Here is a 13,128-nt window from a genome sequence, read left to right as displayed (position 1 = left end):
GACATCATATTATATGGTGTTTACCTTTCGAATCAAAGCGGAAAATCCTGGCAAGGGCCTCAGAGATGAGCACTTTAAATCCCAAATCACGGTGAGAGCACAAGAAAGGCATCAATCCCACAATACTTACCTTGCTTGTGCTTGGATCTGCCCGATCCCTTCCTTTCGAGTGTTGGCAACATCACCACCTTAGTTCTTCTAACTCTGAGAGGTTCACCTTGCTTGTGGCCGGCTTCCTTTTCGACGGTGTGGCACTGGGCGTACTTGGTCTTGAAGATCTTCTCCCCGGCCTTTGGATCGCCGGGAGGAGCCTCCGCGAATGACGGCATATGAGATCTAGGATTAGGGTTTGCTTCTCTTCTTACATGGCAAAGGCCTACTGCTCCACGTATCCTGGTGTTCGTTGAAATTATTAAATACCCTCTCTAACTCTTGAAATGGCATTGGTCACCTATTTTATTGTAATAGAAACTTTAAAATATTAGAGGTATTTTAAGGATGAAGAATAGTTCTGGAAGCTTGGGCCGGGAATGCGGGGCCTTTCTTTGGCCCGAGGCTTTAGGCAACCACCTATCTCTCCTAAAGGTCGGGCCGGCCCTAGCTAAACTCTACGAAGTTTAGCAAGTGTCATATGTCTTTCACCTATTTTAAGTCCTAACATCATCCACATGGCGCTTGCTTATAGCCGCCAGCTAAGTTGTTGAGATGGGAGTGTACACACTTTCAAAACTCAATCCCATCCCCAACTCCAAAACTTTTAACCAAAACATAATTTGAGTTGGCTTAGGTTACATCAAATGAGACTAGATTGGCTCATGCAAAGTTCAGGTTAGATTGGTTAGGATCTTTAGTTTGGTTTTTATTTCTTAAAAGCTCTACCAGGTAAGTTAGACTCCAACTGGATTGGTTAAGGTGCTATATTATAGTAGGGTAAGGTCATCCAAAGTCAACCCAAAAGAACCCAACCTAGCACAACTTGAATAGGCTGCCCTTTTTTCCAACCCAAGCTCAAGGCAAGCCAGATGTCAGCCTAAACCAACTCTCACTATAGGAAGGTTGGATTGAGTTTAGGTCAAGCCGGCCCAAGTTGCTTTCCAATATGCAACCCCCTAGACCGGACCAGTTCTTGGTCCAATTGCACCCGTAAGCCGAGCACTATGACCTTCTGAAGTCTTCATAAAATATTATCATTGAAGAAATAAAGGCATCTACTTCTAGTGATAAGACCCACAAAAAATTGTTAGAAGAATAAAGAAATATAAAAGCAAATCCCTTCTTCCATCCCCGGGTGCCGATATTCCTCCCCTCCCCTCCTCCCCTCCCCAGCTCTTCCTCTAAACCTGCAACTAGAATAGAACACAAGAGAAGCCAAACGAAGAGAGAAGAGGGAGGAGGGAAGGAGCGATGAACAATTAGCCAAGGGGGAAGAATTTTCTCCTCATTCTCCCCAATTTCCCATCTAGGATTTCTCTCTCGTGCGGCCGTGATGCAAAGATCGGAGACGGTGATGGCGTGGAACGTGTTCAGGTTCTGCACTTCCCTTCGGGGGCTGGGCTCTGTCATGATCTTGATCGTCCTCGGCATCGTCGGCGTCACCTACTACGCCGTCGTCGTCACCAACTACGGCCCCGCCGTCCTCAATGCTGGCGGCCTCGAATCCCTCTGCGCCCTTGCTGCCTTGCTCCTATTCCATCTCCTGGTAATCCTTTCTACCCTCGTCATCTTATTTTTATTTCCAATCCGTTGGTTTGAGCTGAATAGATCCAAAAAAACCTAATTTGATGTCAGACTGTTGAAAAATTACGTTGTCTGATGTGAAAACGTTGCGTTTGAGCGTGAATTTACCTTTAAAGAAAACAAATTAGAATTGGGGTTTGTAAGTGAGAAAAATGTCTGCTTTCTGCCTAATTAATTTGTTGCATGGTTTGATCTCTCTTGTTTTTTTTCTTTTTTCTGTTTGCTTTTATGAATGTTTTGGGTACAAGTAAATATGAACTTTTAGTTAGTAGAGTTTTGCATTCGGTGTTCATGCTGTTTTCTCCCAGTGAATGGCTTAACCACTTGGTGACACTGGCATAACCAATGTATTGATTGATTTCCGACTGCCGGGGAACTCAGTGGGGAATGGAGCAGTGATGGATAGAAGTATTATTTAGTTATTAAAGAAGGATCTGCATTTGCTGAATTGGATAATTAATACTTATTTAGTATTCTGAGAAAGCAAATGATCTTTCCTCATATAGCAATCTTCATTGCAGGAAATAATTCATATATCAATTTAGAATAATGCCAAACATTGGTTCGTTTAAGGTTCTGCCTTTTGGTGATTGCTTGTTTTTAAAAGGAGAAAGTACTTTTTGTATGCTGGAATTTTACTTCTTGAAGCAAATAAAAACTGACACAAATGGAAGGATAGTTAAAAATAGAATGAAGAAAAGGGAAGTGGAGATCTAAAAACTTTTTCTGGGTTTTGGCTTTGCAGTTGGTGATGCTTCTGTGGAGCTACTTTTCTGTAGTCCTGACAGACCCTGGCAGCATTCCACCAAATTGGAAGCCTACTGTGGATGAGGAGAGGGGTGAAGAAGCTCCATTAAATGGCTTGGAATTTGGTAATCAGAGTCTAAGTTTTCAGCAATCGGTTAATCTTGCAGACTCAGGAAGTCCAAGGATCAGATACTGCCGGAAGTGCAACCAGTTGAAACCACCTCGTTGTCATCACTGTTCTGTTTGTGAGCTCATACATTTATGGATTACAAATGCTTGTAGTATTTTACTTAGGAAGAGTCTCCTGTTTGTCTCCTTCTCTTTCCTGTGACTCCTTTTGATCTACATTCTTAATTTTAGGTGGGCGATGCATATTGAAAATGGACCACCATTGTGTGTGGGTTGTAAATTGTGTTGGGGCTCTAAATTATAAGTTCTTTCTTCTCTTTCTGGTAAGTGATTTATATCAAATTGGTCTTCCTTTTTCATAACATTTCTTCTTCTGTTTTTATTTGAGAACTGTGGCTGCCAATTTGATAATGAATGCCCAGAATTACAGTCATAACTCTGTTTATGTCAGTGAGTGAAATTTCATGATACAATTCTTGTATAGAACCTAAGTTTTGAAATGCTAAGATCTTGGTTGTTGAGAAGGTGAGGTAATTTTGGAAACAATGTAGATATTCCAAGAAATCAGCCAAATTGTATGAACCGACATATTGATATCTCAGCTGATATAGTAAAACCAAAATTATTTACTATTTTTAAGGCATTGATTTTGACATTTATTTATTAGAAAAACCCATTTAAGGAAATAAAAGAAAGATGACAAATATTTTGGGAAATAAATCGACAATGCGCTAGCCATATCTTGGGATATAATGGTTTTACTGTTGCAATTAACAATGGCTGAGATTTTAAACATATCATATCGATTGGTGCTTGATGTAGATACATACTGATATATTGGCCAAGTGGATACTTGAGTAGAACTACCTATCCTTATCAAAGGGGAGCATTTATTTTTGTCATTTGATTTAGTTATTATTACTACTTTGAGCTTCTGAATGACTCTATAAGTCATATTAGATGTGACTATTGTCTGATTATGATGAAATGAGCATAATATAGTTAAAACCTATTTGTCAATTGCATGCACTGTGCACACGCAGCACTTCCCTTCAATACCAAATGCTTGGCACATGTGTTTGACACAAGTTGGGACATCTGCTATCTATTAGAAGGCTTGACTAGAGATCATTAAATTGAATAACTCTGTTTTTACCTTTATTGGTATCAATCTTGTGTTCTTTTACGTTTGTGGGTGTGTTTTTGACATAATAAACACACACACGGGGGAGAGAGAAAGGTAGAGAGAGGTTTACAATTCACTATTCTATCCAAACTTCCAAAACTAATATAAATTACGTGAATGATATAATTTATGCATATTCTCATAATCTCATTTCTTACCATAGTCATGTCAAAAGCCTACCATTCGATTAATAATCTCTATATTATCATTTTTAACCAATGCACCTGCAATTCACTAGTTTTAACCTTTCCATATAAAATTCAACTGATATTCGAAGATTTGAAGCTTCTTTTCCTAAATCATGCCCCCAATTTAGTTACAAGGTTGTCAAAGAGGATATATAATCTCTAGTCTGTAGGAACCCTATACGTCGCCTAGGGAATAGGCAACCACCAAGTTGCTTAGGCAGCTACCTACTGACTTAGGCAGTCCATCTTCATCTTCAAACAGAAAGACAAGAATCAAATAAACAGAGAAATTTGAACTAATTGTTACAAGATGGCATTATGCAAAAGAAGTAACTATGTTATATTTTAGAAATGCTAGGACAATCAACAAAACTTAAGGATATGGGATAAAGAGACAAGTAGAAGGCGAAAGTTATGATAAAGGTTTTAATGGAGAAAAGATAGGGAAGGGATTATAAAAAGGATGGAAATAAGAAGATGTGAACTCTCAGTGGGGAATAATCTAGTGGATAGCTCTTTTTGCTGTGAAGAGTCTTAGCTTTCTCTTGTTATTAGATCTCTTTAATATCTTTTTGTGTGCTAGGTGAAATTATTCAAGTATGCGATGGAAGCAAGTCTGAATTCTTGTAATACCTTTGGTGTAACCATGAGCAACTTATCATTGAGTTAACAATAATGCTCAAACACACCTATAAGCTGCACTCATGCAGACCTAGAGAGTGCAAAAGTAGGCACCCATTTGCTTTGTCATTGTTTTGCTCCACAAGTCAAGTACCATATGCATCTTGTCACTTTTTAACAATCAAGCACTATGCCCCCATTTCGTGATGCTTTCGCTGTTATTAATGCTTTGCTAGTTGAGATATGCTATTGCTATCCCTCCATAGAGCCAAATAACTGGGAGGTGAAGGCCATGGCTTTTGCATCCCCTTTGGTCAAGTCTCTATTCTAATGAAGAGCTGAGTACCATCCAACCAAAGGAGGCCTTCTTTGCTATTGCTAGTGCATGCAATCAAGATTCGTCGTTTTGGTACCGGACCCCATATCAGTACCATCATATTACTGTGCCCGTACATTTGGTACGGGAGCCAGTTTGGCGTACCGAGTGTTGGTACACCTGTATTGCATGCCGGTTTGGTACGACATGGTCGGTATTCCCCACTACTGACTGGTTCGGCAAATGTAACATACAACTAGAGTGTAGCACTGCAAACTTTTTTTTTTTTGTTAAAGGGAGGCAACGCCACCCAGTTTATTAAAGGCAAAAGAATGTACAAGAAGAGATAGGAAACAAGAGTTAAGAGAAATATAAGGAAAAGGATGGGTAGCTAGGATGTTTACCCCTATCTATTCTGGGTTAGGATGGGGTAGTTTCAATTGACTAGTCAAGATCTTTGGTTAGGTTTATTTGGATCAACTATTTAGAATATTGGATTATATCAAGATTGACTTGATCTTCCCCTATCCGCTTGTTTGTAACCTTGGCAATATCAATGCACCTTGGAGATCTTTTTCGGTGAACTTGCTTTGCAATTAGTTTATGGAATTAGGGTTGGAGTGGGATGGGAATTCTAACTTTCCTCTCATTCTATTGTCTGATTTGCACATGTGATGGAATCACAATTATCTTGGAATCGCCATACCCTTAAATGAGAAAGAATGATGTTTTGTTACGTGCTCTTAGTAAAAAATGACAATGAGTGATATACAATTGTAGAACCAATTTGTGGCATTTATGGTACAGGAATGGCAATAAATGATTAATTACCATATGAATCTTAGGAAGTATTATTTTATTAGGATGAATACTTAAAATATGATAAAATTTACATTGAGCATTATAACGGTTGCATTAATATAATATTATATAATATGATGGGAGGCCTCCGAAATAATTATAATGGTCATTTTTCTAAATTGAGTTCTATTGCTTAGTTAAGAATATGTTGTTAGAGTTTAGGAAATCACTATTCAAGCCCATTCATAAAATAATACACTATTATATATTTTAAAAGTTAATTTTCTAAATTAAATGTAACAATGGAATTTGCTGTTTGTTTCCCTTTTCTTCCTTTATTTTGCCTAAACAGTGGAATAGGAAAGATGATTCTGAGTTCGTATCTTCCATTCCCATTGCATTCTAGTTTCTTTTTTGACTCTTTCATTCATGGTTTGCCGAACTGTTCCAAACTATGTGATTTGGGGTGTACCGAACTGAATCAGTCCCTAATCGGGATGGTTCGCCATATCGAAATGGCATAAAAGGCGGTTCGAGGTTTTTTTGCTTCATTTCTTCGTCCCCGATGTCTCCTCGTGCTTGCCTTCCCCTTACTGACCGATACCTACACACATCGCTCTCAAGTAAGCTCCCTCTCTCTCTTCCTCTCTCCCCTCCCTCTCTCTCTTCCTCTCTCCCCTCCTTCCCTCTCTCTAGCTTCCCCTAACTCCCTCTCTCTCTCTCTCCCCCTCCCTCCCTCTCTTTTCCTCTTCCCTCTTCCCCATGTGGTCTCCTTGACACCGCTATCTTCGTTTTGAACTGGTCCCTATCATCTTCGTTTCGGAAGAGGAAAGTGGAATGGGGAGATAGGAACAAAGCAAAGGACCGCAATTGCGATCCTTGGTTTCGAACTCTTTTATTTTTTAACTTTTGAATTGAAGTTGGCAAATCATATGCCAACTTTCCTTTAGTGAACTTGGCGAATGGTCTGCCAATTTTAGTTCAAAATTTGAAAATAAAAAAAGAGCCTGAAATGTCGGAACGGTATAGCATAGATTTGTATCGTACCGTACCACCCACCGATCAGTACGGTTCCAGTACTGGTTCAGTGAATCTTGCTTTCATTACCGAACATAACATTGTTTCTTTCATTATTCAATTAACAAGTGAAATCAAGCTCTTCTTCAAATGAGACACTTGTGGAACATTTTCACTTCTCACATCATTCCACTAAACATCCCCAAGAATAACTTACCAACTCCAACTATCTCATTTGTCTAGTTATGCTCCATCAAAATTGAACATGCTGAACTAAGTAAGACATGGGCATGTGCAAGGGGCTTTGCTGCTATCAAGAATCTAGTTTTGATGAAATGTCAAACTAGAACCTAGCATAAAGATTCATCATCAATGAATCATAATGCAGATCCTTCAACTTGGTGCACTTTTTTTTTTTAATTTTATGCTTTTATTTCCTTTGCTTGATTACCTTGGCTTTCTAAACTAAAATGTTTCCTATTCAAGTAATCTTTCTTCAAATGCTTGGTTTTGCCATAATACCAACAAGCACTCTTTTCTTTTTGGCCTCTTCACGTTGATGTAGACTTGGAATTGTTTAAACAATTCCTTTATGAACCTTCTTTTGAACAGTCCCATGTTATGAGATATTTTGTTCTGAATTTTCATGAACTTCCAAAAGATGCATTTATTTTGGAGTTTATTTGCAAGAAATTTATTGAAACATGTGTCCATATCAAGGTTTGCAGACCGATATCGGGGCTCGTATTGGCTGGCAATTAGTTTGGTATGGTACCACTACATATCCTACCTAGCCGGGGCATATCGAACCATGTGGAGGGAGAGGGTGGGAGGGAGGGAGGGGCTTATTGAGGGAGGAGACGGAGGAAGAGAGTGAGGGAGTGGGGAGGGGGGGAGAGGGGGGCTTGTAGAGAGGAGGGAGAGGGAGAAGGAGAGGGAGGAAAATAGAGATAGGGAAAGAGGGAGAGAGGGGGAGAGGGAGAGCGAGGGAGGAGGCTTACCTTGAGGGTGATGACATTGGTTCATGTCGTGACGTCAAAGTGGAGGAAGAAGGAGCGAGTGCATAAGTCCGTGGGGAGCTCTCAAAGGCTCTCGAACCATCAAAGCTGGTGGGGTGTGGGAGAGGTTATATAAACTGATTTGTCCCAGTAAACCGAACTATTCCGATATGGTGTCGGTCGTTCGGTACACACCGATCGCCCAGTTCAGGTTGGTTAACATGGGTCCATATCAAGATAACCCTTTTATTTGTGGCATATGCTTGTAATTAAAGTGTTGTAAAACTTTGGCTATGTGCATAGCTGCCTTACATCTTTTTTCGTTCTCTCCAATGCTTTTAAGTTGTCAAATGATGTTGTTTCTATTCAAGTGCTTGGAGATTTTGGTGATTTCATCTTTAAACAGTACAATCTTTGCATGAAGATGCAATAGATGGTGGACTTTGTTTACCACAAGTTATGTTGCTTTTCATGAAAATTGTCATATTCTCTCCAACACTGTTTGTTAGAACCTCATCTATCAAGTACAGGTTAATTGTGGATAATGCTTTCTTATCCAACTTATACTTTCATTTTGGGTCATCAATGCAGACCTTCTGTCCGTCCTAAGTAGTGCCCTTCATTGACCTTGGTCTACTAGCAAATCATGAATTTTATTTTCAAAACCTACAAAATTCTTCCTCCAAACTTCTTTACTAAAACCAACTTGGTGTTGTCATAGAAATTTGTCAAACACTTTATGTATAACCTTGAAGCTTTGATACCATGGTATACCATACCGGCTGGGACCGGATGGTACGGGGCATACCGTAACGTACTGGTTCGGTATCGGTACCCAGTATGAGTGGCATACCAACACTTGGTACGTCAAAAAAAATTCGTACTGTATTGTACCAACACTGTGCTAGTGTGGCATCGGTATGGGATCCGGCACCGAGACGGCGAATCTTGTTTAATACTATATATAGCATTGAAGGCATTGTTAAATTATTAGGAGCTAGATCACCTAAAATGTCAAGGTGGCGAAATTCTAGATATAATCCATGCCCAAGATTACAAAAATATATGGAGAAAAATGAAAGGAAAGAGAAAAGACAAGATAGTGAGATACCAAAGAGTGACATGGTTCATGCATCGTGGGCCTACCCATAGATACAAAGGTGACCAAATAATTTGCTATCAAGATGAGAGATTTGAAGGTTGATCATGGAGAGTTTATCTCTTGTATTTTGTTTGGCATACCAGCCACCATAGCAACCTCCCTTCTTGATCCACCCTCGTATATGTAGAAATTTAATTGTTTCCAATGTGGTAAAATCTTGCCATTGGAGAACCTCAAATGCACCTTTAAAGTGACTTGGATGGCTAGGGCTTGAGAACAAGTAAACAGAGATGGGAAATCCTTTTCACTCCTACATTATTGTAGGGACTTTTCTAGAAAGCCCTGTTTTTATGCTTCTTTTTTTTCCTCGTAGGCAACTAGCAAAGATACCCCACATAACCCAAACCAAAATGGACCATGTTAATGCGATAAGTAGGTGATTTTGATTTCAATTATCCAATAAGCACATCTAGATTGGGTTAGGGTTTTTGGACTCAAATGGTTCATTTCATGACTGAATTGGGCACAAATTAGTCTGATCAGAGTCCAGCGGAGTTGAGCAAATAGGAGTTGGCTCATTATCTTCTTTTTCTTCAATGGCTAACTATCTTCAATGGCTAGCTATCTTCAATAGCTAGTATCTTCAATAGCTAGTATCTTCAATAGCTATTGGTTGTTGGGCTTGTAATTAAGCACTTTAGTGTAGTCTTTAATATGCCGCAGAGGCTTAAATTCTTAAGAACTTCCCACAGGAATTTTGCTTTGAATTATTCTAAAACACACTGGACTACACATTGGAGAACCCATGTGCTTGATGTATAATGCTTATCTTCATGACATTGACCTCCAATGCTTGAAGAGTCACCATCACATTATTATTTACTTCATTCTTTATGATTTTCTTTTTTTATATATTGATTTTTTTGTGCTTGACTCAGATTTGGGGAGTTCTCTCATGAAAAGTTGAAAACTAGCTTGGAAGATGACAATTTGATGAATTTGCTTCTCAAAATCACAACTACAAATTTCATTCTGCGTTGGATACAACCACGATATGCATTACTTATTTAAAGTGTCGTCTAATTTAAAATTTTTAAAAGCTCCCACTTATTCATGGATATGCTTGTGATACTCCCCGGCTAACTCTCAAGATGAGGGAAAAAAATTTCTTTTTGTGTAAAGGTCTGCCCCTTGGATTGATTGCCATTTTATGTTTATTTTTTGTTAACTGAAAATTTTGGTAGTCCCTGGCCTTGTTCACACTGATAATTGTGTCCAAAACATATATTACGTAGTACAAAAACTGGTGCAACTGTGTGCAAAATGTTGGCCTAACCATGTGCAGAGGGACTAAATACAAAATGCTAACTATGTAAGGACTAAATGTAAAATGACAATCAAACAAAACATTTGGTGTTAAGTTCCCCTTATTTGTTTATTATTTTGATGAGTTTGGCTTTCTATGATATATGATTAGTTTGTGATTTTGTGACGTTACTTTATGAAGTATGAATAATGTCATTGTGATAGCCTATCATGCTTTGTGAATTTTTTCTTAGTACCTCAACATTGTATATTTATTATCGTGCTATGCCAGCCATATCATGCTCCTTAAAAAAGAAAAAAAAAACAATCGACATATTGATATGTCCATATCTTGGACTGGTATCCATATCTTGGATCGATATCCATGGTTTCTTGATCTTCTTTAGAACCATACTTAGCTTCTTGAGTTTATTTCCATGCTTTGTTATATGCAAGGTTTGCTGAACCAATACGGGAGGGCATATTGGCAAGAATGGGCTTGTGATGGGACTTACTAGAGGGGGAGAGAGAAAGGAGGGTCAAGCTAGTAAGTCCTATTACAAGTCCATTCAATTAACCGACAGGGCGAACTATCCTGCTTAGCCCATTACAAGCAACCATGGAAAATTCCTGGTTTGGTACAGGAGGTGGACACTCGATGAAGCAGCTCATCAAATTGATGATGAGCAAAATTTTCCAAAGTTGAGGCTGGTCTTGGGGGTTTGTTTAAAACCCAAAATCTTGAATAAAGAGTGTTGCTAAATAGTTCGACCCAAAGATTAATACATTAATGATTGCCTGCTGTGTTCAACTAGTAGAAATAAATATCAAATTCCTAAAAATAAGACATTATGAATCCTTACTGTGGTTCATTACATTATTTACAACAAATAGCATCCTATGCAATGATTTCAGGTCAGTTTATCTGGGCAGTCTCCAATCTTCTATCAATGTTACAAAACTATGCAAAATATTTTTCTTGGCTCTTAAAGTGCATTATGTCATTGATTCTGACATCCAACCATGCCCTTTGGTTTTGTGCATACAGTTTTACACATTTCTTGAGACAACTCTTGTTACCCTGTTGCTGTTGCAAAATTTTATTACTTTCTTTAGTGATGCGGAGATACCTGGAACACCTGGAACGCTTGCGACTACTTTTCTCACATTTGGTTAGTATGTTCCTCTGGGTTAATCATGAACATTGAAAGCTATGTTCTGAACCTCGCTTCCCTTTTGTCTAGTGTTGAACTTGGCTTTTGCATTAAGTGTTCTCGGTTTTCTGATAATGCATATTTCGTTGGTGGCTGGTAACACAACTACTATTGAGGCAAGTGTCTGGTGGTATGTTGTTACTTATTTCATTAATATCAGTTAAATTCAATCTTTATTTACTTTAATATTTTATGAACAGGCATATGAGAAGAAAACAACTCCAAAATGGAAGTACGATCTGGGCCGAAAAAAGAACTTTGAGCAGGTTTGGGCTTTTCCCCCTCTTCTCCTCCTCTTTTCCTTTCATGGACTTTGAGTTGATAATATTTCCTACTCTGCTTTCATCTCATGCTTGCTAAATACTTGATATCTGCCTACCTGTATTGGAGATGTTAAACAAATCTCAAAGATTTAGTACTAAGAGGGTTAAGGCTCAGATGTCAATCATGCATGAGTAATGGTTGTGGAAATTGGTAGAGTCTGCTTCATCTTTCAGGTTTTCCTTAGTTACCGTATATGCTTTTTATCTCATTTTCTTGAGATATGGATGTGATATAAACTTAATCGATACAGTCACCTTGTCTAATATTAATTTTGTATCAGGTATTTGGAACTGACAAGAGATACTGGTTCATCCCTGCATATTCAGAAGAGGATTTGAGAAAGACACCAGCACTTCAGGGCCTCGACTATCCAACCAAGGCTGATTTCAGTGCACAGGAGTTCTAACAGGATCCTATTAGGATTACAATTACCCCATCAGAGACAAAGCCTTCTGGGCAATCTGTAGCTTTCTGCATCCTACCAATATTATTGTCATGGTGGTCTGAAAGCTTCAATACAGTAGTTACCTTTTAGATCAAGCCAGCATTAGTGGTTGGAACAGAGCAGGATAGGTAATGAAATGGGGAATCTTTCAATGTTGTCACATTTCTTTTTTATTTGTACTATTAATGGGGAAGTTAGGCAAGTCCTGGTTAGTGGAGGTGCGTGTTCTATGGTCTTTTTTATGTTTTCCTTTCAGGTAGCTATTGTATAGACTAGGCTTTAAACATGTTACATTTATTATTCATAAGCAATGCAGTATGTTATACATCAAGATTAAATTTACTGAGATGCCGGAAAATACAAGCTAAAGGAAAATATGAGACTATCAATGTGACAATTATTAGAGTATATTGAGAACAGTGGATGGTGTTAATGTTTATCAATATATTCGGACCTTAACTACCGAACCCTAGGATGTCGGTACTAAGCATTCTGTTGCAGTGCATGAGTATTGTAGACCATGACACATGATAAACTACTTTGGATTGGTTGAGCTATAAAGACATGACTTGTACTTCGCTAGTATTTGTTGTCAACTTGCTGTTTGCTTGTGATGATGACGATGATCATGACGATGAATTTGCAATTTCTTTGCGAATGAATTTTTCTCTGGATTTGCACATTGATAATTTTCTTATTATTTGTAGTCTTATCCTGGACAGAAAAAAGGAAAGTTTGTAGTTATCTGTATGAGAGCAAGACATGGATTTTTGATGTACAACAAGCAAATGGTCTCTTAAATGACCAAGTCTACAGGCATCAGTGCATGCTTTATGTTGAACTTGTGAACTAAACATGGCATCACATACCAAACTAAATGGCTCTTGTGGCTATTGATCCTTCTCATGGTTATTTGGTAGAAACGTGAGAATAAGTGGTTTGTTTCTACCAAGGCCCTCTTAGATTAGAATTGTGGAAAGTTATCAGCTTGTAAACAA

At 38.4% G+C, this 13,128-nt stretch overlaps 1 protein-coding gene across 1 annotated transcript; it reads left to right on the top strand.

The window, feature by feature from the left end:
• The first annotated feature begins 1,203 nt into the window (after positions 1 to 1,203).
• Positions 1,204 to 12,468, top strand: LOC103696843 (putative protein S-acyltransferase 14). Its single transcript, XM_008778565.6, has 7 exons — positions 1,204 to 1,699; positions 2,483 to 2,729; positions 2,845 to 2,936; positions 11,196 to 11,319; positions 11,392 to 11,477; positions 11,562 to 11,627; positions 11,966 to 12,468. Exons 1-7 carry the CDS (start codon positions 1,487 to 1,489, stop codon positions 12,089 to 12,091), a joined length of 954 nt encoding a protein of 317 aa, XP_008776787.3. The 5' UTR covers positions 1,204 to 1,486; the 3' UTR covers positions 12,092 to 12,468.
• Positions 12,469 to 13,128: the final 660 nt, after the last annotated feature.

The sequence above is a fragment of the Phoenix dactylifera genome, chromosome 6 (genome assembly GCF_051530095.1).
Source record: "Phoenix dactylifera cultivar Ajwa chromosome 6, Ajwa_hap1_PhDact_Kaust_v1.1, whole genome shotgun sequence".
Lineage (NCBI taxonomy): Eukaryota > Viridiplantae > Streptophyta > Magnoliopsida > Arecales > Arecaceae > Phoenix > Phoenix dactylifera.
Note: the sequence above shows the minus strand (reverse complement) of the source record. Positions and strands in the feature narration are given on the sequence as shown.